The sequence below is a fragment of the Setaria viridis genome, chromosome 5, assembly GCF_005286985.2.
Source record: "Setaria viridis chromosome 5, Setaria_viridis_v4.0, whole genome shotgun sequence".
Taxonomy (NCBI): domain Eukaryota; kingdom Viridiplantae; phylum Streptophyta; class Magnoliopsida; order Poales; family Poaceae; genus Setaria; species Setaria viridis.
In genome coordinates, this window is record NC_048267.2 from 40,163,718 (window position 1) to 40,188,829 (window position 25,112).

The window sequence follows — 25,112 nt, forward strand, 5'->3', positions numbered from 1 at the left end:
AGTTGAACAAGAAACCTCAAATTCCCTTGCCAGTGAAGGAATTCAGGTACGTATGCTACAGTATTGCGTCAATCTCGCGCGGTAAAAAAAAAAGGCATTGGTCAGAATATAATCTTTCTTGGACTCGTGGACGCTGACCGTGGGATTCGTCGGTGCGCGCCCATTATTTACCTCTCCTCTCCCTCCTCCCTTCCCCTCCGCGCCTCCGTCGCCCTCCCCTCCCCCCGTCGTCTCCGGCAATCTGTGTCCTTGACGACGGCAGCGCTGGCGCGTGGGCCCATAGCCGTTGTTGTCCTTCTCCTCGGTTGAGTTCGCCGAGCGCGCTGCCCATACTTCCCATGGATGACCCGAGGCCGAGGGGATGGAGGAGGTTGAGGCGACAAATCGTCGCCGGCCTCCTGCAAGCCGGCGCTTCGGCTCAACCCCTTGGTCCTCCACCACCCCTGCACGCCTCAAGCATGCTGATCCCTATACCTCGGCATCGTCGCGTCCGGTTGCTCAGCTATGCGCAATCGCCCCCGGAGATGGGGCGGCGGCCGCGAGCGTGGCAGTAGCCTTGCCGCAGCGCAATCCTGCCATCCGAACCCAAACCCACACCGCAGCCTCCTGCATCCTGCATCGCTGTCGCCATCGCCTCCTCTGCAGCCTCCTGCATCCCCATTCCGTCCGCACCGCCCGTTCCGGGTGCCTCCCTCCAAACACCACCGTCCCCCATCTCCTTGCGCTCTGTAGATGGATCCACAACGCCCGGTACCGTCAATCCATTAGGCATATCTGTATGTCTCCACCTGCCTTGGTATCCTTGGTTTCATGCATTGTTATTCATTCCATCATGGTAACAAATAGCAATAGCTGAGCTAATAGAAATATGCTTTTACTTTTTCGTTGTGACCAATATCTGACAGGATAGTCATAGAGAATTGTCCTTTCTTTCCTGACGAGTCTTTCCTTTGTTTTATAAATTGTCCTTTAAATTTCCATTTCAAATTGTAACAGGATGATTACCTAGACATTGTATACCTGACTATTATATTTTCCCCCAGGTAAGCCAACAGAGATTTCCAGTTCAGTAATTGGTTAATCTCATGAATTCCCTGTGTTAATTAGTATGTGACCCCATTTCATTTTCTAAATTTTGATGTGGTGCATGGTGAAAGAACAAAATGTTTTGTTATCATGGGCTCAATGCGGCTGCCTCTGGCTTCTCGGTGCGTGTCCAGGCCTCCAGTTCAGGTATGCTGTCCTTGCCTCGCGACGAAATCGAGATTCTCGTGGCCTTCCACGCCTTTCCTCCCTTGCTGCTGCTCCTACCGTCATCCTTCGTCGCGTCGACGGCGACTCGCCTCCCAACTCCCATCCACGCCATCCGCCACTTCCCAGTTCCCGCAGCCACCACCGCTCTCCTCTGCTTCTAAATCCAAGCGTCGCTCCCTTCCTCCCTCCGTGGTGTTGCGCTCCCTAATCCTCCAAGCATATTCTTCCTCACTGCCGGCGTTGTCGCCACCTGATCTGCCACTCCGGCCACGACTCGGCAGGCCTCAACTTCCTCACGCTGCCCTCACCAACAGCCACGACCAGGAAGCGCTACTTCCCCACCATCTCCCCACCAGCCCCACCGAGCGTGCATCGGAAGCTGAAGGCAACGGAGAAGACTGTTCTCATGCGTGAGGAGTGGGGAGGAGAAGACTAAAGAGCAGCAGCGAAGTTCTGCACGGGGCGTCGAGCGCTGGCCCTCTACTATTGCCCAGACACACGCGCTGCCGGTCGCCGGCCTCATCTTCCACCTCTACCTCTTGTGGCAAAACAGAGCAACTGAACCACGCAACCAGGGCATCTTCAGCTGCTGCAGTCTCTCCCTCCACCAAATCCGTGTCTGCCTTTCGAAAAAAAAAATCCGTGTGTGCCTTTCGAAAAAAAAATCCGTGTCTGCCTACCGCTCAAGATCAAAACAGAAATCTAATCCATTTATGTATGCACAGCTCCTGTTTCACGTTCTCCGAATTAATTTCATGGTTTGGTCTCAATTTTTCTTTCTGCATTTACCTACGTTGATATGTGTTGTTATGATCAATTTTGAAGTGAGTTTGTTGTGAGTACAGCTTACAGTGCCTTACATTGAACCATTACATAGTCAAACAAAATTATTAGATTTGTAGGGCAGAGATCCAGTAGATTTGTATAATCAGAGGCTGCAGAGTGTGTGCATATAGACCTTAATTTTTGCTGCGTGTAACAAAAGCCCTTTCAAGGGACAAAGAATGGAATGCAATCTTATTCAGAAGTACAAATGGTCTTCTGATAATATATGTTAGTTCTGAAATGGTGTTTCCATATCGAATCATAGCCACAACAATACTCGAAATGTTTCCCATTTTCTTTACATGCTTTTGGTTTTCTGGTATGTTGTTTGATACTCTACATTTGGTACAGACACTACTGGAGGCTAAAGAACATGATGGACATGGTTCAAAAATGGAATATAAGTTATTAGTTGCTGGGTAACATTACCACAAGATCTTTTATTTGCGTAAGGGTTATAATTTTTGCTTACAAAAGTTTTATTTCAGTACATTTCATATGCTCTACCTAAGGGACAAATTTGATTGTGCAGCACAAAAGATTGTCCTTTTGGTTTTGACATGTTACCTGGCTTGCTCCAGGTGCTTCGAGAAGCAAATGCAGACTATTGTTGAAGAAAAAAAAAGAGGCTTTAGTAATGATCAGCAGCACCTGTGGTCAAGATGAAATTTATCATTTGGATTTTTATCTACCTATCAATCTAGCCCACAGTGAAATATTTCCATGGTTGTATGTGACAAGTTATTCAGTAGATATGCACCCTGGCCATTGATTGCAAGGTTAGCTTGTGCGAAAAAGGAAAGAACAAGAATGTAGGAAGAGCAAAAATTTTATGTATTTTTTTTAACTATGATTAGCGACAAGTTTAGCTTATATAAGGAAGGTTTTTGGAGCTTAGGCCACTTGAATTTACAGGCCTACTCATAAATGTTGTGTTATCTGGCTATTAGCATTATAGGACATTTTTGTGTTATTTGGTATAATAAGTTGCTCGTTCCTTGATCTTCATGTTTACTTTGCCTGATGTTGGGATGATGCAAGGATATGAGTTTAAGTCCTTAGGATAATGTACACGAATGTGCCATAGCGACAGCAGTATATCACCATTTTTGGGATTGTGAAGTAATTTTCCTAATGTTTTGCAGTTTTCAAAGCTATACCTGGGAGGTGGATATGTGATTGTGACACAGGAGTGTGCATTGTTCTACGATAATTGGGTTCTTACTATTTTCTAAGCTGCTGGTGGTTGTAATTTGATTACCGACTTGATCATGATGCAAGCAGAAAATTGCTCCAACAATTATGAAATTATTTTGCAGGTTTCTGTCCACTATAAGATTTCTAATTCCTAGCTTTCACGTTCATTGCAACAAAAGTTTGATCTGCCACAAGGTTATAATGGTTGTCAATTTCATAGACAGACCAAAGACTACATGATACAGGATGGTGACTTGAAGGTTTGTCACGCATGCTATTTTTTCGAGGCCTCTATTCATCAGTATTGACTAATCATACATCCATTTGTCTTGCATGATTGAATCAGTTCCTCAATGTCTCCAATATATGTTTTCAGCAATTCGAAGCATATTGTCCATTCAAATCAAGAAGAGGGAAAGGAGTTGGAAGACATGTTACCCTTTTTTGGCAGACTTTCTAAGAGAGATTCCACTTTCCGTGGGATTACATAAGTGATTACCTGTGTAAATCTATGTCAAGTATGGCCCCATTGATTTAAACATGCATCAATACTACTAATTCCTCCATACCAAGCAAATTGTGCAGAGAACACCTATTGGCGTTGGCAGTATGGACAGGTCGGTTTTACCTGCTTATTTTGAATTTTGTTTGCCATCAGGACTTCCATGAGACCCAATGATGCTCCTGTCTACACTCCTGCCAATCTATCAAATGATGTGGTGGTTGCTGGTTGTAGTTTGGATTTGGAAGTGGTTGCTGGTTGTAGTTTGGGATTGGAGGTGGTTGCTGTCTGTCTATGGTCTCTGAAGAATTGTTGTTGTGCAGTGATATTGGTTTGGCGGTGGTATTGTCTCTGGTTGTTTTGAGGTTGTTGTTGTTGTTTGAAAGGGTAAATTGTATGGGTTATATTGGCTTGAGAACTTGGCTGTTGTTTTGAAAAAGGCTCTTCAAACTCATGAATATTCCAAGGATGAGCAACCCAGTCCTGCTCATAATCATAGTACTGTTCATCATCATATTCTTCCATCCTCTCTTCTTGACCCTCATTAGCAACATATTGTTGTTGGTACTGATCTTGGCCAGGATGGATTCCCTTAGCTCTAGCACTAGGTAGTGTTCTATAAATTTACTTGTTGTGTAACTGAGCATCATCTCTAAAGTGCAGAGCTTTTTGTACATTGCTAGTGTGTAGGTGGGGTACATAGTAATTCATGGATTGTTGTTGCACAGATGTGTTTTTACCTTTGAAATTGGAACCTTGATCTGGCAGATGTGTTTTTACCTTTGAAATTGGAACCTTGATCTGGCAAATTTGGATCTGTAGCTTGTGCAGCAACATCATCAAAGAGCTTCAGGATCTTGTCCAAACTTCCTTGGATTGACTTGTTCTGGGCATCTTAGTCTTGCATGAACTTGTCCAGGGTGTGACGAAGTCCATCCACTTCCATAGCAGTGGCGTACAAGACCTTCTCACCACCTTCACCTGTGTTCACCATAGTTGCTTTGTAAGATCGGCTTGGGTAAAACCCGCCCCAATTTGTCTTACAAGCTTGTCTACCGCTGCCTAAGACACGGATTGGCTACAAAATTTTACACAGAAATTAGTTCTGCAACCCTCACCAAGAGTGTCTCCCGCCGTCACCACCACAGTTTGGAATCACACATAGCTCATGGAATTTTACACAAGAACAAAGCCTTGCAACCCTCGCTGTTGTGAAATCGACTGGGAAAAGGGGGGTTTTCTCCACAGATCCGGGTGGGAGGGTGGGATTTTAGGTGATTGAGTCACAACCACATCTCACCTCACCGGTCGGACTGAATCTAGGAGATTTGGCTCACTTTAAGTTTGTGTTAAACATGAACACATGCACATATTCTGATTCACTCACTTTAGTCACGATAATGTTAATATTTTACATGTATAATTTTGGAATTAAAATATACCGAATTATGCCTAGATTTCTAACACTATGTTCGTTGTCATACAATTCAGCGATTTACAGCAGGACTCTGATGGCACGTGATTTTTTTTATATGACAGGATCCACCGTGCGAAGAGGTTCCTGGAGCAATTGAGAAATGTAAAGCTGCAGGCATCCGTGTCATAGTGATAACTGGAGATAACAAAGAGACAGCTGAGGCTATCTGTCGGGAAATAGGCGTTTTCGGCAGGGATGAGGACCTCTGCAGCAAGAGTTTCACAGGGAGAGAGTTCATATCCCTCCTAGATAAGAAATCTAAGCTGAGACAGCAAGGGGGGCTTCTGTTCTCCCGGGCTGAGCCGAAACACAAGCAAGAGATTGTGAGGCTGCTAAAAGAAGATGGTGAGGTTGTCGCAATGATGGGAGATGGAGTTAACGATGCCCCTGCATTGAAGTTGGCTGACATTGGCATAGCAATGGGCATTGCTGGCACGGAGGTATCTTTCCTAGTGCCTTCCCCCCTTCCCTTTAGTTTAACAAACACTTGGTGGACCAACTCTGATGAAAGGAATTAAGCTGACTCTTTTGATGTAGAAAGAAATATGCTTCAGGTCTTCAGTTTATTTTGCATATATTCCCTATATCTTGTGGGCATCATCCATTGTACCAGAAGAAAACCTAAGTTCAGAACCTCCTCGCTAGCCTTGACTGACTGCAGTATGCTACCAGTATTTAGCGCTTAAATAATGTGTCTCAGCTATTATTGTAGCTTCATAGTGCACTTCGTTACTTCATATCACTCAAAAATCAAAGAAAAAAATATTTCCAGGTTGCTAAGGAAGCTTCTGATATGGTGCTAGCAGACGACAATTTCAGAACAATTGTTGCAGCAGTTGGTGAAGGAAGATCTATCTACAACAACATGAAAGCATCCATAAGGTTTTTAGCGCCATCTAGTCCTGGTTCCAGTTAAAGTTGTACCATGCAAGTTGCTATACCTTAACATGCCATTATTTTCTTGTATGAATAAACCAAAACAATTGCTTGTATATACTTATAATATAAAATAGCATGAACAGTGGTGCACTTACTATCAGGAACCGTTGTTGCAGATACATGATATCATCAAACATCGGTGAGGTGGCCTAAATATTCCTTACAGCTGCCTTGGGCATTCCAGAATGGCTCATTCCTGTCCAGCTTCTATGGGTTAACCTTGTCACTGATGGACCACCAGCCACTGCACTGGGGTTCAACCCACCGGATAAGGATATCATGGAGAAACCTCCACGCCAAAGCGAAGATTCACTGATCAGTGCGTGGGTCTTGTTCCGCTACATGGTATGCTCTTCTACCACCACCTGAAACTTGTAGCCTTGTAGGGGCAGTAGTAGGAACAATTGTAGCGAAGATTCACAGATTTGGATTAATTGCAGTAACCTGAATTCTTGTCTGATGAGCAGTCATTGGGCTCATCAGGTACACACGGATCTTTCCTGGGGATAAATCTGGGTGCTGACGGCCATACTCTTGTGACCTACAGCCAGCTCTCAAACTGGGGCCAGTGCTCCTTCTGGGAGGATTTCAATGCAGAACCATTCACCGCAGGGGACCGTGTGTTCTCCTTCAACGCCAATCCCTGCGACTACTTCACTGAGGGAAAGGCGAAGGCCACGACGATCTCCCTCTCCGTCCTGGTCACCATCGAGATGTTCAATTCCTTGAACGCGCTGTCTGAAGATGCAAGCCTACTGACCATGCCTCCTTGGGTCAACCCCTGGCTCCTCCTGGCCATGGCAGTGTCGTTCGATCTGCACTTCTTGACCCTGTATGTACCTTTCTTCGCATCGGCATTCGGTATCGTGCCCCTGAGCTTCAACGAGTGGATGTTGGTCTTGGTCGTGGCGTTTCCAGTGATCATCATCGATGAGGCCCTCAAACTGGTGAGACGGTGCGTGCTCCGCCTCGGTAGACCATCGATGAAGCTCAAGGCCGACTGAAACTCCCCCTGAACTCTGAACATGTGCTGAAACGGGTAGAGGGTAGACATACAAATGAGGTGAGAGTATGACAGAAAAGCTGAAGCAAAACAATCAGTGTACTGTGTACATATCGGTCTACAGTGTGGAGAAATAATCAAATAATTACCACCTATAGATTTCAAGTAGTCCTCCATGTAACCAAAATTGTTGAAACGGTGGAGCCTATTATTCTGCCTCAGGCAGTCGAGGCCCAGAAACGGTATTATTTGTACCATATGACGCCCTGGAGATGGAAAATATGTCATTGGTTTGATGACCACTTAACTGAGAGACCCCAGTAGCGGGGATGGAGGACGCCGGCGTAGGCTGCCTCCTGATGGAGGCCACCGGCGCCTGTTGTCACGTTGGCAAAAGAAACAGGCGGACGCGGTGGCGTCCGGCAGGCGGCTGAGCTGACAGGAGTCAGGAAAGGTGAATCGGGGTCTGTCAAGAATGAGGAGGGAAACAAAGAAAACAGTGGCGAGATTGGGAAATCGAAGAGCAAAATCGCAAGAACAGAGAAGGATTTCTAGCAGAGCAACTGCAGTAGTTTACTGAACCAGGGATAAGTTGGGGACAACCCAAATACAGATAGCCGCCAGGATGACGGGAGTTCTACTGCTAAGCTACTCTACTCTAGGGTTTGAGTTCTTCTCTTCTTCGATGCCTATTACAGCAGGAGACTCGGTCCTAAATAGCATGGGCCGGTCAGAATGGATTAAATTAAGCAAACACTGTTTAGCAACCTAAAACAGAGAGTAAACCGGTTCAGGTGCGTTGATGGAGTCGAAGTTGACGACGACCCTCCAATGCTTGATGGACGGCATCCAATGAAGTCGCTGAAGCGTTACCTTGCCTGCCGACTTGTGGACTCCTTGCTTGACTGACGATCTGAATGCACAACTGAATGGCTATAGGTCTTGCTGCTCCTGACAGCGTCCGGGGCAAGGGTAGGCGGAGTGCCGGCGCACGGTGGATTACGAGGGATCGTTAGGATTTTAGGATGAAGTGGTCAAGTGGAAGCAGGCGTGTGTTCTCTTTTGGCATGTTTTCCTTGGAAAGCGCGTGCCGGCCGGGCTGAACAAGGCACAAAGACCCCGAAGTGGAGACGGAAGTTACCATGCTCGGGCAAGCAGTTCAAAGCTGGCCTTAAAGCTTGGGCAATGCGCACACCAGCTTGGAGTGGGGAACTCACTGTAAAATAGGGGGGAGAAAGACAATTGCAATTATAGAAAACGCATCCTGCCGGGCCTCAAACGAGGCTCGGGTACCTGTACCACCCTTGTCAGCCTGATGTCTGCTCTACATTTGTCGTATCATATGTTGTTCAGATTGAGGTATCAAGAGTATCAGGAAGACAGAAACTCGCTTTCAGAAAGCCCGGCAATGAATGGAACTCCACAACAACAACTTCCAGATTACTGAGACGGGTTATCAATTAAACATATAAAACAATCAAGATAAACATTACCTGAAAGCCAACAGCCTACACTGCAACAGAACCTGATGATCACCCAATAGCTACATTCAGAACCAATTCAGAGGAGGAATCTGAACAAAGGAGCAGGATAGCTCACGCATGGCTACTGCTTCCAGGGCCAGATAGATGGATCACGCGAATTACAGCACGTATCAACAAGTATGCTGAGTTTCAAACAAATGCTTCTACGGGCCTATTTTCACTTGCCAGTGATTGCTGTCTGTGGTTGTCTTGTCTGTAGGTCTCATTGGTACCCAATCACGCATAAGAATCACAGCAGCCGGATAGTGATGCAAGAACAAGCACGCCAGCTCTGAAGAACTGTATACCCTTTGCACGTCTAAGGGTGTTTGGATATCCCGTGCTAAACTTTAGCACTTGTCACATCGGATGTTTGGATACTAATTAGGAGTATTAAACATAGTTTAATTACAAAACTAATTGCACAGATGTAGTCTAATTCGTGAGATGAATCTATTAAGCCTAATTAGTCCATGATTTAACAATGTGGTGCTACAGTAACCATTTGCTAATGATGGCTTAATTAGCCTTAATAGATTCGTCTCACGAATTAGACTCCATCTGTGCAATTAGTTTTGTAATTAAACTATGTTTAGTCCTCCTAATTAGCATCCGAACATCCGATGTGACAGGTGCTAGTTTAGCACGGGTTATCCAAACACCCCCTAAATCGCAACAGCCACCCAGCAATGACTTAGCTTTACAGGTCACAGCACCGAGATGTTTATCAATGTCATCCACATAGTAATTCATTCGTAGTCAAAATAAAACATGGAAATAGCAAGGACCGAAACCGAGACTTGGCAAAATGATAACAGTGATTGAATCCCCCCTTACTTTGCAACATAAGAAATCTGGTTATCACAAGTCTCATCGGCAGCTTCAAAAGCTAAAAGGGAGGAGCGAAACAAGATTGATACCATAATACATAGACAAATATTAGCTAAACCCTGAATCTGTATAGTATGATCAACATCACATCGAGAAGTCGAGTGGGAGATGGCTGTGTTCCCATGTCGTTAGGCATTCCCCGTGGTCATCTAGAGCTCAAACTCCTCCTCACGGAGCGCCATCTCTGCAGCTTCCTCCTCATCGTCATCAAGAGCAAAGTACTGGTTCCTCTCCGCTGGCCTGAACATGTAGAACATGAACATGTAGAATGCCACGGTGGCCACCTCCTCAGCCGCAACACTCACCCATCTGTACTTGTAGTTGGTGATTGTCTTGAGGGCATAGACAATGATCCTGGTGAAGTACAAGTATCCAATCACGACGACATAGAACTGGCGGAAGAGCGTGAGCTTGGCAAGGGTTCTGGCTGCCTTCCCATCTGTCTTGGATGACTCCCGCAGAGAGCGCATCGACCACACAACTGGGAAGAGCACAGCGCAGCAGCAAGCAACATCGACAAACAGGAAGATCTGGTTCCATGTCACCCATCCCTGCAAGAATGGCCCGGTCTCACCGACCACAGCAGCAGCAATGTTAGCTGCGACCTGCAGCGGGATTACCGCCATGAGCACCTTCTTCTCCTTGTCCTGCAGGAATGGCTTCAGGAACGACCACCCGGTCCCAATCAGCGCAATCACAGCGAACAAGATGACACCCTTCACGAGCTGGAACAGGTAAAACATGACATCCCACCCGTGCGGTGTCCCGGCAGTGCGGATGTAGTGCTGGTCCTCGGCCGCAGAGATGCAGTAGAGCATACGGGCGACGAGCAGGCCGGACATGAGGTGGTGGATGCGGTGCGCAGAGAGGCGGTTGCGGTAGAGGGTGATGTAGAGCCAGCCGGCCAGGAAGGCGACGTAGCAGGCGGCGAAGAAGGCGTAGATCGCCGGGACGGAGGCCATGCCGACGGAGAGGTAATCCTTGCTGCCGTCCAGGTTGGTGTTGTACATGTCGGTGCGGACCTTCATGGTGACCTTGGTCTCCGGCGCGCAGCTGGCGAAGAAGAGGCTGTACTCGTCGGGGTGGGTGATGGGGAAGGTCTTGGTGTAGTGGCCGTTGGCGTCGAGATCGGCGAAGGTGAAGAGCGGTATGACGTAGGGGCTGGAGAGGACGCAGTTGGGGGAGGACTCCGGGTTGGGGTTCAGATCCGTGGGCGGCGGCTGCTCGTAGATGGCCTCGAAGAGCGCCTCGTCGGAGAGGAGGAAGAAGCCGAGCTGCGAGGGGTCGGGCTTGGCGAGCGCGGAGGAGGCCATGGCGCCGTCGACGGAGACGGAGACCATGCCGTGGGGGCCGAAGCCGAACTTCTCGAAGAGGATGGAGCCGCGGGGGTCGTCCTTGAAGGACTCCTGCTTGATCTCCGCCGCCGCCGGACGGATGAGGACCCCGGCGACGGCGAGGAGAAGGAGGGCCGCGCGGGCGGCGGCGGCGCGGGCCATCGCGGCGAGATCTGGGGTGGGGGGGGGGGGGGGGGGGGGGGGTGGAGGCGAGGCGAAGCGGCGGAGAGGGGAAGGTGCGCGACGCGAATTGGCCGGACGGGCCGAGGGGGTGGAGACCTTTCTCCTTTTCTGTTGGCTGGTGGGCTTTGGGAGGGGTGGGGGTGAGGGCCCATGCGGCGTCGGATCTCGCCATGGTGGGGAGACTTTGACCGGGGGGACGCTTAGCAGGAAAGCAATCGTGTCGGTCGGAGCGTCTGATCGTGATCGCACGGTGCACGTACGGCCTTGACGCACGCTACGGGCCAATACGATGCCGGCGAACACGTCTATGCGAGTGCAAATCGCAATTTCTACGAAGCTTGGCAGCAATCTAGAAGGACAATTTGGTTGACGAATGGCGAGGAATCACTGACGATGAGACGACGGCCTGCCGGGTCAAGCAATTTGTCCGACGTGCCGGAGCCGCCGAGAGCCCGAGACCGAGAGGCTTATGCAGCGTCTGCTTCAGGGCCTCTACACGCGGCGGCGACCGGAATATCGAGTTATCGACGTGCTGATAACTTGACCCGAAGAAAGTTGGGAGGTTAGGACGGGAGGCACTCGCATACGTGGGGTGTTTAGATACTATGTGCTAAATTTTAGCAATGTCATATTGGATGTTCGGATGCTAATTAGAAGAATTAAATATAAGCTAATTATAAAACTAATTGCAGAACTCTATTCTAATTCACGAGACGAATCTATTAAACCAGCAAATGGTTACTGTAGCACCACATTGTCAAATCATGATCTAATTAGGTTTAATAGATTCGTCTCGCGAATTAGACTCCATTTGTGCAATTAGTTTTGTAATTAGCATATGTTTAATAGTTCTAATTAACATCAAACATCCAATGTGACCTGTGCTAAATTTTAGTGGGGTGTAACCAAACACCCCGTAGTGTCCGAGTACTGACAGTGACAAGACATCCATCCATTCTGGCTCGTTTCGCCGGTCAGTTGGCAAATGGGGTGTTTTCTTCCACTGTCTTATTTTTAGCACGTGTCACATCGAATGTTTAGATACTAATTAGGAGTATTAAACGTAGACTATTTACAAAACCAATTACATAAGTGGAGGCTAAACGGCGAGACGAATCTATTAAGCCTAATTAATCCATCAGTAGCAAATATTTACTGTAGCAACATATTGTCAAATCATGAACTAATTAGGCTTAATAGATTCGTCTCGCTGTTTAGATTCGTCTTATGTAATGGGTTTTGTAAATAGTCTACGTTTAATACTCCTAATTAGTATCTAAACATTCGATGTGACAGGTGCTAAAAATAAGTCAGTGGAAGAAAACGGAGCCTTTTCTGTGATCGGAGCACAGCGGAACGGCGAACATGTTTTTGTTTCCTCAGCTTCTCCACTTTACACGCGCAATCTACTGCCGTACCGGCTGCCGCCTGAGCCAATGCGATCCAGCGTTTTTGTGCCCTTGAGGCGTTCGCGCCCTCCACGGATGACGGGATGAGCCTGGTCACGGCTTTTGGATTCACGCGTTTGTTGCGGGAAACCGACGCGCGTTGCTGGACGACATGGGATGGCCAGGCCGGTCGAGCGGGTCGAGGGCGTGCCGTAAAGGCTCGTAACCACGACGCCGGCCGTCCGCTTCGATACCTCCGTTCATTGGGCGCTCTCTGGGGCGTGCGTGGGGAACGATGGGGCGGCACAGTCGATTGGGCGCGACCGAAGAGATCGATCAGGGAATGGTGAGTTTGAGGCGGCGCAGTCGACAAGGGTCGGTGAGGCGTCGGCGCCCACGTGCCCGCCGACAGCCCGAGTACCGCAGCGCCGACGCAACGGCCCATGGACGTTGGACGCCGACTTCAAGGTTTTGCCTTTGTTGTTTGATGTTGCTGAGGAAGCGCGCAGTTGAGTGACCCGGCCCGAAGCTCCATTTTAGGTGGGCCTGAGGGTGGATCAAGCTGTGACTGAAACAGCATAGAGTGGGCCGTCAGCTCCCTCCCTGCCCTCCCCTCCTGCACGGTTAGCAGATATCCCGAACGGCCTGATTTCAATCACCAGCACCTATAGCCTGTTCGCTTCAGCTTATTCAGCCGGCTTATCAGCCACCAAACAGTGTTTTCCTCTCACAACAAATCAGCCGTTTCAGCTTTTCAGCCGGCTTATAAGCTGAAGCGAACAGGCTGCTAATCGTTGACAGAGCTGCGGCGCTTGTGGTTTAGATCCACCGTTATACTTTCCTTAACGCCTGCTCCACTTTGTTGTTGCATCATTGTTTCGTTTCGCGTTGGTTTTGCTGTAAAATTACTTGTATTTTCAGATATCAAAGCTGGTTGGGGAGGGGGTTGTAGTTTGCGTTTGGTCAGTGACTCGATACAGTGTCCCTTTAGTTCTGGTCGAGGAGGAAAATGTGAAATGGGCAATGCTAGGCATTTTCACTTCATGGTGGTCCATCCCCCCGGATGCATTGACCCATGCAACCCAATTACGCATGTCTCGGCGCTCCCTCGGATCAATGTCCCTCTCCGGTTGACTTGTAATGGAAGCCAGCACCCGATTTGTTGTCTACCACCGTAATCTTCTCTGGCTGTCAAGTGTCAAGTAGTCAAGTTTCTGCTGCACTCTGGTATCAAAAGTGGCTATTGTTTCTCTTTCTCTTGTGTTTGGTCAATCTGCAGAGAGAACATCCCTTGACAGCATCATGCTGTTCTTCCTGGGCCTGTAGGATTTCAGATCTCTTTTTTTTTCTAGAATACGCAGGAGAGCTGCGTATCATTCCATTAAGAAGAGATAAAATGTTAATACAACGCGGGCTTAAAACCGGGCACACGCACACGGTGAATGACTCAAGGGCTGTTTACACGAGATAAGAACTCCTCTAACTTAAGCCATTAGGATTTCAGATCTCAGGCACCAATTTTCAGAAAAAGGGAGCCCCATCGTGAAAGCTGATAGTGTCATGTACCAACCCAGGACAAATGCATCTTAACAGTACGTCCACGTTCTGTTCATCAATGTTAGGTGCTCTAACCCTGTCTTACGCGTTGCCATCTTTTTTTAGTCCAAGATTCATGCATTCAACGTTGTCCAACAACGATTTGGACTTGTAACTTTTAAGACTTGGTCTTGCTTCTTGAAATACGATCGCTGTCGGTGAAGCTAGTCTTCGAGCATAGAGGCTGCGTTATTCTTTTTTTGAAAGAAGAGGCTGCGTTATTCTTGGAAGGAACTAGAACACGAATGAATTTGTCTCGGCTAGTTTTGAACAAAAGTCCAAGCTGAGCTACCTGAACCAAATAGGATCGGAAGGCACAAAAGGCTTCCCCTGCAACTTGCCAAGTGGTCCGTGCCTCTGGCGTATGCTCAGCGTCTGTATGCAACGCGATTCATTCGCCGAAGCAGGAGTGGCGATGGCGTCTTCAGTGCGAAACAGGCCGGGTAGCATGATGTTGGTGCGTGTACCATACTGTACAAACATCGATAAAACAAAGTCTCCACAGCTGCAACTTTTGTAGTAAACTAACATTTTCCCCCCCTTAAAATGAGGCATTTGTTCCATTCGTCTAAAATATGTTATCTTCCAAGCAACTAATTCAGTCACATCGCAGAATATGTCTGCTGTACAAAGCAATCTTGCGGGGGTTTGCGACACGTTTGTTGAGCATAGCTTAGTTCTAATGATTTCATGGTTACGCACAACAAAACAGCGAGAGATTACTGCTTAACGCCATAAGCAACACGGAGTAATCATGATCAGCAGAACCTGGAGAAACAAGCAGTCAAAACTCAGCACAAACTTTCCGTCCGTAGGTTACTAGAGAGACCCCAGAATTGCTGCGAGAACAGAAGCTTTGTGCTTCGGTTCCAAGTTTGGAGAAGCGGCAAAGAACACCTCGAGCTCTGAGAGCTTTCAGAGGCCGGGCCCTCCTTTCCAATCTCTGTATGGCGCAAAAAGAATTGGGCTCCCACCATGAAGTGTCCGGCAGCTGTGGTCTGCAACGGCAAAGAAAATTCAGTACAGGTAAAGCAGTAAAGCACCTGCAGCTTGTTAAGCAACTGTGCAAGATAAGATAAAAACTACTCTACCCTAAGTTAATCGTTTAGGCTTTGCACTGTCGTCTATCACGCGCAATGAATCTTCAGGTACAATCATGTCAGTGCAGCATGTCACTGAGCTAGTGAGAGAGAAAGGTGGTTATGGATTGCAAAGTTTGGCAGGCGTGGTGCACTGTTTCTACAATATTTCCAAGTGCTAAAAGAATTGTAGTGGCAAAGCATGACTCTTTGTCTCAAGGAAAAGAAGAGTCATTTTCAAGTTCCAACCACCAGCGACCATGTAATAGTGCCCGCAAAAGAATTCATATACCTTTAGGCCTGCAATTCAGCGGACTAACTCTTCGGGGTTGCAAACTTGGTACGGCTAAATTTCGTTAAGTAGTGTGTTAGGCACTTGATCCACACCTAACCTAGCTAGCTGACATCCCTTTCTAATTAGCTCTCACCTGAAAAAGAATACAGACCTATAAGTTGTCAATGTGTTAGGTTAGATAATAAAATCACAGGTTAGAGCTGTGCTGATGCTGCTCCTAAGATATCCAATTTGTGGAACATTGCTTAGTGCTTTAGCTGGTGCTAAGGGTACAAGGGATAGAAAACAGGTTTAGAATCATATCATAAAGTCAGTTTTACAAATTCCGAATTCGTATATAAAGATGTATCTTACCAAGAAAACAAGAAGTGTGCAGACTACTCAAGTATTTCTTCAGTAGGTTTCTGAGAAATCTGCACGAAAAATGAAATGAGTCAGCGAGTGATTAGAATCAACCATCAGCTTTTAAAAAATTGTACATAAGAAAAAAACAAGCTAGAAACCCTAAACAAGTCCACCTTAGAAACAGCACAAATTTAGACAGATTCTATAAGGCATAAAGGCCTCGATGAGAGCTAATGCACGCGCAATTGTCAATAATTATACCAAACTCCAACGAGACAAAGTTGACAATGGATCCCAGGAATGGAACGGCAGCAACAAGCAGAGCCATAGAAACAAACAGCGCCTAGCTGCGCACGCTCAGTTTGGACAGGTAACTTAAACAGGGGGCCTAATCTCTTGCCACTGATGTCACCTTCACACTTCCAAAGGTTGACATAAAGATGAAATAAACAAATGGCACCTTGCTCCATGTTTTGAGGGCATGCGTTCTTCCTTTTAGATTTAAAATAAAACGCTTATACATGTCTAGGTCAATCATCAAACTATTCTACCTTTCAGATGAGAATTTAACCATGGAAAACTTTCTTATTTTTTTAACAAGAAGGCCTTTCAAATTTCAAGTTTCAACCCAAGTTGTCATCATGCAACCTGACCATTTGAAAAATTACTCCCAGCACTTGCTTGAAAGAATATGAAGCTTCCAAGTGCACCTGTCCAGTTAAAATGCAGACCAAGTGGTGTGCAGACCCCACATATCAGTAGACATTGTAAATAACTTATCAGTAAAAGTGATCACCTCGTAAGCCTCGATCTTAATGGTTGCCTTGTAACCCTACACATCCAAACAAAACAAGTAGCTTCAGTCATGGAAAGAGGAGAAGCATGCCAAGGAACAGGTAAAATAACCTAATCACGTAAAAGCATTGCAGCCACATATAGATCAATAATAGAGAAAACAGTTACTCTGCACCACAGTACTGCATTACGTATAGCCGCGACAGAAAGAGGATTAGATGCAAACAAAAGGCAGATCATAGGGGCACAGGTGTCGGGGCCCTTGTAAGAAGTATAAGCCAATTTATAAACCTCTGTAGCTACAGGAATTCTGCTTTAAAGCATGCCAAAACTTCTTCCACTTCCTTCCTAAAACGCAACCACCACCTCTGCCAAGACCAACCAAAACCAGAAAACACAACTCACCAAACACATAAGGTGAGGCAAGAACAATGGAAAAACATAGCCCCCAAAGCCATGACCAACCACTCCAAGAAGAGGACTACATAGATATGGATTTGAGCTCGGCAGCAGCAGCAGATGCGGCCACCACCACAGCAAGCTTGTTCTGCTACAGCACTCTCATGGCGACCTCCCCACAACACTCGCGAGAGTTTGAATTCCACATGCCAGCTCCACTTGACCAGTGGGAGCCCATGGCATCCCCAGCAGATGAGCTCTTCTACAAGGGCAAGTTGCTACCGCTCCATCTTCCACCACGCATTCAGATGGTTGAGAAGCTCCTGGAGAGTGCGGCTGAGAAGGGCTTACTCTCAGCGAGCACTGCCCCAGCAACACCATACCAGTCATGCAATGTATCAGCAGCAAATTCATGTTATGCCAGTGGTGAGCTCAATGCGGAGTACTACTTCCATGAGTGCATATCCGCTGGTAGTGATGCTGCTGAGGAGGCAGCAGCCTGTGAGAAGAAGCCATGGTCCAAGAAGCTCAAGTTCATCAGGCATCTCAACCTTGGTCTCAAGCTCAAGGCATCAAAAGCTTACTTGAAGACAATATTTGCCACTAAAGGAGGGAATCCAGATGACAAGCATGGTGTACCTAGAGCAGACGAGTTGTCCAATGCACAGTTCAAGACCTGGAGGAAGGACCCATTTGGCAATATCAGAAGCAACAGGTACATTGCCTCACCCATCAGCAATAGGAACACACTAGGTAGCAAGCTTAAAGAGGACGAGTGCAGCCATAGAAGATCCTTCTCCAGTGTCATTATCCGATACTCGTCATCAAACAAGCCATCCTCTGTTTCATCATCATCATGCTCTTCATCAAATTCGTCCTCGTTCTCCATTCCAAGCTCAACTGACTCTGGTGTTGGACCCGTGCTGAGGAGGAGCAGCAGTGCAAGTTCAGAGATGGACAATCCAATTCAGGGAGCAATAGCATACTGCAAGAAGTCACAGCAGCTTGCCTCAGTGAGGAAGAGTGCAAGTGATGCAGGTTTCCGGTTCATGTCATCATCAGCATCAAAAATAGCAGCAGAATCTGAAGATGCAGAGGGTATATTTGATATTAGCCGAAATATAAATGTAAATTCAATGTTTTCTCAATAATTCTGTACTCTTTTGATCTTGATATTTCTGCAGATATGATACACATTTAATGTTATAACCTTCAAAAAGTTGATGTAAGCAATTTCTGTTGAAGGACAAACAGTTCCAATATGCAACAAATATTGAAAAGTTCCCTCTCTTTTTTTAAACTAGAGAAAAATCGATGTAAGCATTTGATATGTCTGCTATGTACCAGAGAAAATTTCACCAACAAACTAAACATATATAATATTTTCTCTGATCAGTGTCTTTAGCCACATTCATGTGTTGTGACTAAAATGAAAGGTAATCTAAACAAATTCACGAGTCAGGAACACAACCTAGCACTGCAAATTGTTTATTGGTTGGTGGCATTTTGTAATGGTCAATTGGTCTTATCTATCCACATGTGTAAACAAGTTTCTTATTAAACCCTACCTGATTCCTATTTCTTGAACACATCACAGAAAATGTACTCTTCAAAGATAGGTAAATGCAGTAACTAAGCAGGATCTTGTCTTTACATTAGCTCAAAATGCCCAACTTGGACCAAAGAAGTTTTTTTTCCCTGGAAATTGGATATCATCAGTTGGCCTCCATATTAAGATATGCTATTTAGAACACAAATACCATGGCTTCGTAAACCAAGGAACGTGCAAATGCTATAGCAGTGACCTTATTTAATAAGCACACAAGACACTCATGGCCGAAAAATGAAAAAGTTCAAACATGAGAGCCTGAAAGACTACATCCCTGTCTTGCCATGGCAAACAAAAAAGGAGTATCCACAACATAGTACATATCAGAAACTTTAATTACCTGCAGGTATATGTTGGTCATCTTTAAAGCTACGAATCATCTGACAAGAAGCATCAAGGTTAACAAAAAAATTGTGGAGGTGGGGGTAGTGGGGGCACGAGTGTCCCTTCCCACCAACACGTGCCTAAGCTTGATGGGATGCTGATATGCATTGTAAGAAACATTAAAATGCAATAAATGAATAAGCACAAAAAATTGTTACCTTTCCTCTTATTTGTGTAGAACCTTGTATAAGCTCAAACAGTTTTCAGCCTTTCTTTCTTTTCTTGTACTGGTTACAACTTAATATTTTCAATTCCCCCTAGCTTAATTATCCTGAAGTATCAATTGAAATTTCATTGTGATAACAACAGCAATGTAAAAGGTTCCATCACAAGGAGTAGATCAAGGACACTAAATACAGAAGATTAATATCTAGGATAAATCTAACAGTTCCAGCTGTCTATTTCCTGAGATAACTCTGGCCATCCAGTGACTTTGAAAGTTAAGCTGGAAAATGTAGTCCAACTTGTTCACTCACCTAAGGGGACCAGGAAAGCTAAAAACCAATGGACAAGATCAGCTTCATTTCCATAATGCCAGATTTCCAACTCAGTAATTTTCCTCATTTAAGCACCTGCAATGCTAAAATTACAATGACAGATCAGATATAATTTATATCAGCATAGGCATCAAACAATTGCATTAAAGAACACTGCTTGTCAGAATCTATCCTAAATGGAAACAAAAGAAACCAAACAAGGGAGCATCACATTCCTTAGCTTCAAAGCAGAACATATACTGAAGAAATGGCTAAGTAAAGACAGGAATCCTTAAACTAAGAGAGCATGCTTACAAAAGGCAGGACAAGATTAAAGCAAAAGGTAAACAGAGTTATCCACTACATTGATGATGTTGAGCGGTGTTAGGACTGACAGCAACAAAATAGGGCCAACTTTACGCCTCCCTGCCTCCAATAGTTAGCCAGTGTTCGCGTTGTTGCTAAATCTTATGTTGTTTTGCATGACATAAGCTGCCCCTCTGCCTTTTTAGTCCTGAAAGAATTTTGAGTCTGTTTAGATTGCTGTGCCAACTTGTGCCACCGAGTCTGATTTTTCTTTTTTTTGGGAAATGCCAACTCCCAGATTAGTAAGGAAAGTAACTTGTGACAGACCAAACTAATCTTCTATCCAGTGATTGGTAACTGCACCATAGTCTACCAGAACATGTGCATCCCAGTTACCATTGTAGATTCGACAAGGTGAATATCATATACAATATCATCATGGACACAGCACACATAACTGCATATGCTCTTGCTGGCAAGGTGAGTACTACATAAGACTGAACAGGTTCCTGGAATACAGAAAGCAGAATAATAAAAACCAAAATTACATCCAGAGTGAACTTGAAAATAAGCATTTAATTTGGCCCTATAAGTTTATTGCTACATCCTACAGTTGTAGTATACAAAAATTATTATTGAAAAACGAAATAGCATAAACAAAAATTACATCCAGCGTGAGCTAGTAATCCTTAACATCAACTGGTTTACAGTAGTGATCAACAAAAGAGTCTAGCTTGAAAATAAGCACTCAATTTAGCCCAATAATTTTATTGCTACATCCTACAATTGCAGTATACAAAAAACTATTATTGAAAGACGAAATAGCATGTTAAGAACAGCCTAACTGCTTAAAAGGAACTAAAACCCCATCAAGTGTCAAGACCTGAAGTTGCATCACCGAATTAAAGGAGCAAGCTCAGAACTAGGAATGAAGTATTAGAGCACCAAGATACTTGAGACTTAGCAGCAGCATAACAAATTACACATAAGTGCACATACATTGAATGAACAAGACGATCTGTCATGCAATCTGGAAAAGGGGAGTTTTGCACATAACTTAAAGCACTTCAAGGATTAAGTAACTCTGTAGCTGGAATCTGCCCATGTCCTGTGCTTTAAAATGTAAGTAATCCTCAGAAGGATAATGTATAGAAGCACATCTTAGAAAGGAAATAATTTTTTTAACTCACGTACAATAGATTGAGCACATTTGGTGCCATCAAATTCTTCAATTGCAGGAGCCTCGCACAATGGCAAGTTCTGTGTGGTATTTTTTGTTACAAAAGAAATTGTACAATCAACAAATGATGTAAGCTACTGTATCTGTTAGTGAGTACATACTCGAACCTGGAGACAGACAAAGTCTAGACACCCTTTCTCTTTACAAGGCATATACTGGGTTCAGTTCAGTATCTGAGAGCTCAGTATTGTCATACCAGGAGCTTGAGCCACTTCTTCTTGACATCTTCTCCTTTTTTCTAATCTTCCGTATACGTTTTGATTTCACCACATAGTATGTCATTGTACCAAGTACACCAGCCATTGTGACACCACCTATCAGAGATACCAGTATTGCTGCCCACTGGAAGTGGCGGCCTAGCACAATATAGCAGGAGGCAATGAAAGAAATCGTAGTGCAAACTGAGGCTATCCACATAAGCTTGTTGATCACCTCAACAACCCTTCGTTCAGACGTGGTTTCTCCCCTGACAACTGTTATTTGAACTACGACTACCGCCAATGATGTAAATAGAGCTACAGCATTGAAGATGAAGAAAATCTTAAAGGAGGTAGCCTGAACAACAACTGCAAGTCCATTGTCGGCATTTCCACCAGGTACTGTGAATATAGCTGCAAAAGCAACTGTTGCAAACAGCACAGCAACAACAGTTACAGAGTTGGTAGCATTGTTGATGCCTTCTCTGTGCAACTTCCTGAGTTCTTTAGCAATGCCATGAACATTTTTGTTGGTTTTTCTCGTTTGCTCCAGTTGTGTGTGGACATCTTTCTTTATCTCTGTCACTGTCTTCCGCAGCTCATCTCGAGGCTGATTCAGCTCCCTAGATCTGAGTGCACCATGCTGAGATAAAATATCCTTAATTTCGCAAGACTCTTCACATACCGGCAACCCTTCAGCTATATCATATGCAGTCTTGTGGTCTCTGGTCAGTGCATTGACATGGGTATCTGGTAGCCGCAAAAGAACACTAACTATCTGTAGAAGATAAGAAACAGAAAAAACATTAAATACAACAGAGCTTAAATAATAATAATAATTAAGTTAGGCACAAGTAAAAAAATCTAATTAGGAAGTGGGTAATTGTTTATCCTATATCAAACAGTCTTGTAGCATAGTGGTTGCAACGCTCTAGTAGCATCTCCAAAGCCTGGGGTCACGGTCTTTTCCCCACTGGTCGAGTTATTTTTTTTATGTATGTTAAGGTAAAATAAGGTTCTTTTGAAATATTTCCACAATATGATTAACAAACTAGTGAGACTCTACTCTAGAGCACAAATTAGCACAAGATGTTACTTAGTGCAGACTAGAAAGTATTTGCACATTTCGTGCTAGACAATCTGATCGAATTTTGTTCTGATGTATTTCTTTGTTTGATAAATCCACCTGAAAGTAAAGCACTGACGTTTTAGGTCACTTTTGAAAGAAGGGATAAAGAAAGGTCATTGCCTCATCGGGAATTGGACTTGATATAATTCAAATTTCAATGCCAATTTTCCCAATAGAGAAGTAAACCCTAAGTCCATAATTTAAAGCAGATCATTTAGCAGTGAGGTATAAGGAGCATGTAAGTTATTTTGTTCTCTAGATATGCACTAAACTTTATACCTGGCCTAATCTGAGTCGTTATTTTATTCATGGAATTTCTTTAAGACTGGAAGAAGAATGTCGATGCATGTGGAATGATGCATATACGTGTCTTAACATGAAAGGAGAGAGCAATGATCACCGAGAGGGATTATGAGCAGCTATCAACAAATACATGCACATTGCAGATGTAACATCAATTTAAAAAGTTTGTAATACCTCTGCTCGCTTTTTTCTTGTTGCGACATGCAAAGCCGTGTTCCCATTTTTATCTGGCAGCATTACAATTGCTGGATCAGCATCCACTAAGGCTCTAAGAACATCACAGCTTGTTCCCTTTACGGCCATATGAAGAGCAGTTTGACCTTTCTTGTCATTTCTTCTTGCTAGCTGAGGATCTTTCTCAAGTAATGCTTTGACAATTCCAACATGTCCCTGTCGAGCAGCGAAATGTAAGGCATTTTTTCCATTGTCTCTGGCCATTTCCACCAATCCAAAGTCATCTTGTTCCAACAACAGTTCAACAACTTCGATATGGCCCCTCATAGCTGCTGATATAAGCGGGGTAGTATTTCCAGGACCAAATGTCTTGGCAAGCATCCTGTCATGAAGTAACATTTCCTGCACAACAGCTGATAAGAAAGTACTCCTAGGCGTTAGGATATTTTGCTCCCTGTTAAATGTTAATATAACAAAAAGGAACAGCTGAAATAAAGATACTTTTTAGAGTAAGTCAATGCATATGGATTGTATAATCCCAAATTTCCCTTGATATAAGCGAATAGGTTATGTTAGCTTCACAAGTACCATGTGCAAAATTAGTATGAACGGATTTGTCAAACTATCCATAATCTACTGAACACATCAAAGGGCCACACTTTGATTTGGCTATGTCCCCATGCAGCTAAGAACATTTCCTACCATACCAAAAGTCCCAATTCCAGATCGCTCACACATAAAATTTAACACGCCAAACTGTTCTATAGTAATCTGCCCTCAAAAGTGCATCCCATTTTGCACAGTGATTCTATCTGAATTCTAGAGTATAAGGGTCTTTGAAGAGAAACAGTTTGTACATCTCCCACAAGTGCACACACAATGGGAGACTGAGCTCATAGATTAACAAGGGGCCTAGTTTCTGAGAGCTATTAATTGCAGATGATGGATAAATGAACAAATAATCATAGCAGAATTCTGTACAAACAGAGAGAACTATACAACTGTTATGGATCTCTATTTTGCATCATAGTCTGTTGCCTAGTAAGTTAATAAAAAATATATATTCTCACCAGTACTGTGTGTTATGTGCATATCCCTACTATGAAAGTTACCAAATCGGCACACGCACTATGCAACTACTCTTATTTGGTTCAAACTGAGATGAGGATTGGGTGCTAAAGTGACACTACCCACAAGTCCACAACCAGACAAGCAACAGGGAGCTCGATGCTCCAAATTGCACTAAACAGATAAGAGATACGCGAATTATAACAGAGAACTCAACAGCAACTCACCACGACGCCCTTCCCTCGCCGCGACGTGCAGCGCGTCGTAACCCGACCTATTCTTTGCCGCCAGCCCCTCGGCGTCCAGGTGCCGGAGCAGCTCCACCACCACCTCGAGGTGCCCCCTCTCCGCCGCGGCGACGAGCGGCGTCTCCCCGGCCTCGTTCGGCTCCGCGGCCACCGCGCGCCGCGCCGCCTCGAGCTCCTCCGGCCCCTCCTCCGTCGCCACGGCCGCCGCGGCCTCGCGCAGCGCCCGCCGCAGTGCCGCGGCGTCCCCGCCCCGCGCCGCCACGTGGAGGTCGGTGTCGTTGTGCCGCCCCGTCACCTGCCGCACGTACCGCCCCCGCTTCCCGCTCCCCGAAACAGACATCACCTTCGCGGGGCGAGCACCAGACGCGCCACCATCCTCTGCACCCAAAAAAAAAAAAACAATCAGCGCCATGCCACGCCAGAAGCTAAGCATCGAACATTTGATCGACCACCACTCCGTCGCCCGCCGGGCTTACCCTCGTGGATCTCGAGCGACATCGCGAGAGGCGGAATTGGGGGGGCCCGTGGCGTGAAAGGGTTTCCAAGGTAGGGTTTGGGCGAGGCCGCGCTTTAAGAGGAGTGAGCGACCGCGACCCACGCAGCGGGCGGCGGCGGCGTCAAGGAGGAAGGCGAGAGGAAGGGGGCGTGGGGGAGGAGAAGGACGAGACGGTAACGTCTCCTTGGCGCTTGTGGAGCTTTTGCCGGGGAGGATTTGGTGGGGTTCGGACGCGCGGGAGCAGATGGGAAACTGGGGGACCCCTGGGGCCCGCCGGTCAGCGAGCCCGGGAGCGGAGCGGCACGTGGTGGGGGAGTGCGAAGGCACGAAGCAGCGTGGCTTCAGCGAGTGCGAGTGCGAGTGCGCTTTCGCTTGGAACGTCGACGTCACGAGAGTCCAAGAGGATGAGTCCAAGACGAAGAGAGTGAGACTGCCGACGTGGAGGAGACTAGAGTTT

General features: G+C 45.7%; 4 protein-coding genes across 30 annotated transcripts; 2 read left to right on the forward strand and 2 right to left on the reverse strand.

Annotated features, from left to right (window-relative positions):
- The first annotated feature begins 141 nt into the window (after nt 1-141).
- Nucleotides 142-7,504, forward strand: LOC117855391 (calcium-transporting ATPase 1, endoplasmic reticulum-type-like). 25 transcript variants are annotated; one of them, XM_072293805.1, is made up of 8 exons: nt 142-776; nt 997-1,043; nt 1,158-1,233; nt 2,431-3,536; nt 3,653-5,695; nt 6,028-6,137; nt 6,311-6,539; nt 6,662-7,504. In XM_072293805.1, the coding sequence occupies exons 7-8, from the start codon at nt 6,474-6,476 to the stop codon at nt 7,196-7,198; spliced, it is 603 nt and encodes a 200-aa protein (XP_072149906.1). In that variant the 5' UTR covers nt 142-776; nt 997-1,043; nt 1,158-1,233; nt 2,431-3,536; nt 3,653-5,695; nt 6,028-6,137; nt 6,311-6,473; the 3' UTR covers nt 7,199-7,504. The 25 variants fall into 25 exon arrangements, with proteins under 25 accessions (XP_072149906.1, XP_072149902.1, XP_072149912.1 ...); XM_072293801.1 differs by having other exon boundaries at nt 997-1,233; XM_072293811.1 differs by lacking the exons at nt 997-1,043; nt 1,158-1,233 and having other exon boundaries at nt 2,431-2,527; nt 2,612-3,536.
- A 2,016-nt stretch (nt 7,505-9,520) lies between these two features.
- On the reverse strand, nt 9,521-11,134 carry LOC117858223 (protein CANDIDATE G-PROTEIN COUPLED RECEPTOR 7). Its single transcript, XM_034741252.2, has one exon. The coding sequence runs from the start codon at nt 11,105-11,107 to the stop codon at nt 9,761-9,763; it is 1,347 nt and encodes a 448-aa protein (XP_034597143.1). The 5' UTR covers nt 11,108-11,134; the 3' UTR covers nt 9,521-9,760.
- A 3,541-nt stretch (nt 11,135-14,675) lies between these two features.
- On the reverse strand, nt 14,676-24,834 carry LOC117857407 (ankyrin repeat-containing protein NPR4). Of its 3 annotated transcripts, XR_011898236.1 has the most exons (12): nt 24,636-24,834; nt 24,139-24,537; nt 22,844-23,256; nt 21,142-22,015; nt 19,495-20,309; nt 18,594-19,289; nt 18,035-18,108; nt 17,665-17,948; nt 16,628-16,663; nt 15,841-15,899; nt 15,484-15,619; nt 14,676-15,110 (listed from the first exon to the last, which is right to left on the reverse strand). XR_011898236.1 is itself a non-coding variant. In XM_072293796.1 (5 exons), the coding sequence occupies exons 1-4, from the start codon at nt 24,655-24,657 to the stop codon at nt 21,182-21,184; spliced, it is 1,668 nt and encodes a 555-aa protein (XP_072149897.1). In that variant the 5' UTR covers nt 24,658-24,834; the 3' UTR covers nt 20,997-21,060; nt 21,142-21,181. The 3 variants fall into 3 exon arrangements, 2 of the variants coding, with proteins under 2 accessions (XP_072149897.1, XP_034595943.1); XM_072293796.1 differs by lacking the exons at nt 14,676-15,110; nt 15,484-15,619; nt 15,841-15,899; ... (3 more) ...; nt 18,594-19,289; nt 19,495-20,309 and adding an exon at nt 20,997-21,060; XM_034740052.2 differs by lacking the exons at nt 14,676-15,110; nt 15,484-15,619; nt 15,841-15,899; ... (3 more) ...; nt 18,594-19,289; nt 19,495-20,309 and having other exon boundaries at nt 20,997-22,015; nt 24,636-24,833.
- LOC117857408 (probable membrane-associated kinase regulator 4) lies at nt 16,906-18,296 on the forward strand. Its single transcript, XM_034740054.2, has one exon. It carries the CDS (start codon nt 17,058-17,060, stop codon nt 18,174-18,176), a length of 1,119 nt encoding a protein of 372 aa, XP_034595945.1. The 5' UTR covers nt 16,906-17,057; the 3' UTR covers nt 18,177-18,296.
- Nucleotides 24,835-25,112: the final 278 nt, after the last annotated feature.

Coding starts and splice junctions, on each gene's coding strand:
- LOC117857408 (XM_034740054.2), top strand. CDS start 17,058: ATGGAAAAACATAGCCCCCAAAGCCATGACCAACCACTCCAAGAAGAG.
- LOC117857407 (XM_072293796.1), bottom strand. CDS start 24,657: ATGTCGCTCGAGATCCACGAGG. Junction 24,538..24,635: donor GTCGCTCGAGATCCACGAGG/GTAAGCCCGGCG, acceptor TTTTGGGTGCAG/AGGATGGTGGCGCGTCTGGT. Junction 22,016..22,843: donor CAAGAAAAAAGCGAGCAGAG/GTATTACAAACT, acceptor TATCTTCTACAG/ATAGTTAGTGTTCTTTTGCG.
- LOC117855391 (XM_072293801.1), top strand. CDS start 6,474: ATGGAGAAACCTCCACGCCAAAGCGAAGATTCACTGATCAGTGCGTGG. Junction 6,540..6,661: donor GGGTCTTGTTCCGCTACATG/GTATGCTCTTCT, acceptor TCTGATGAGCAG/TCATTGGGCTCATCAGGTAC.
- LOC117858223 (XM_034741252.2), bottom strand. CDS start 11,107: ATGGCCCGCGCCGCCGCCGCCCGCGCGGCCCTCCTTCTCCTCGCCGTC.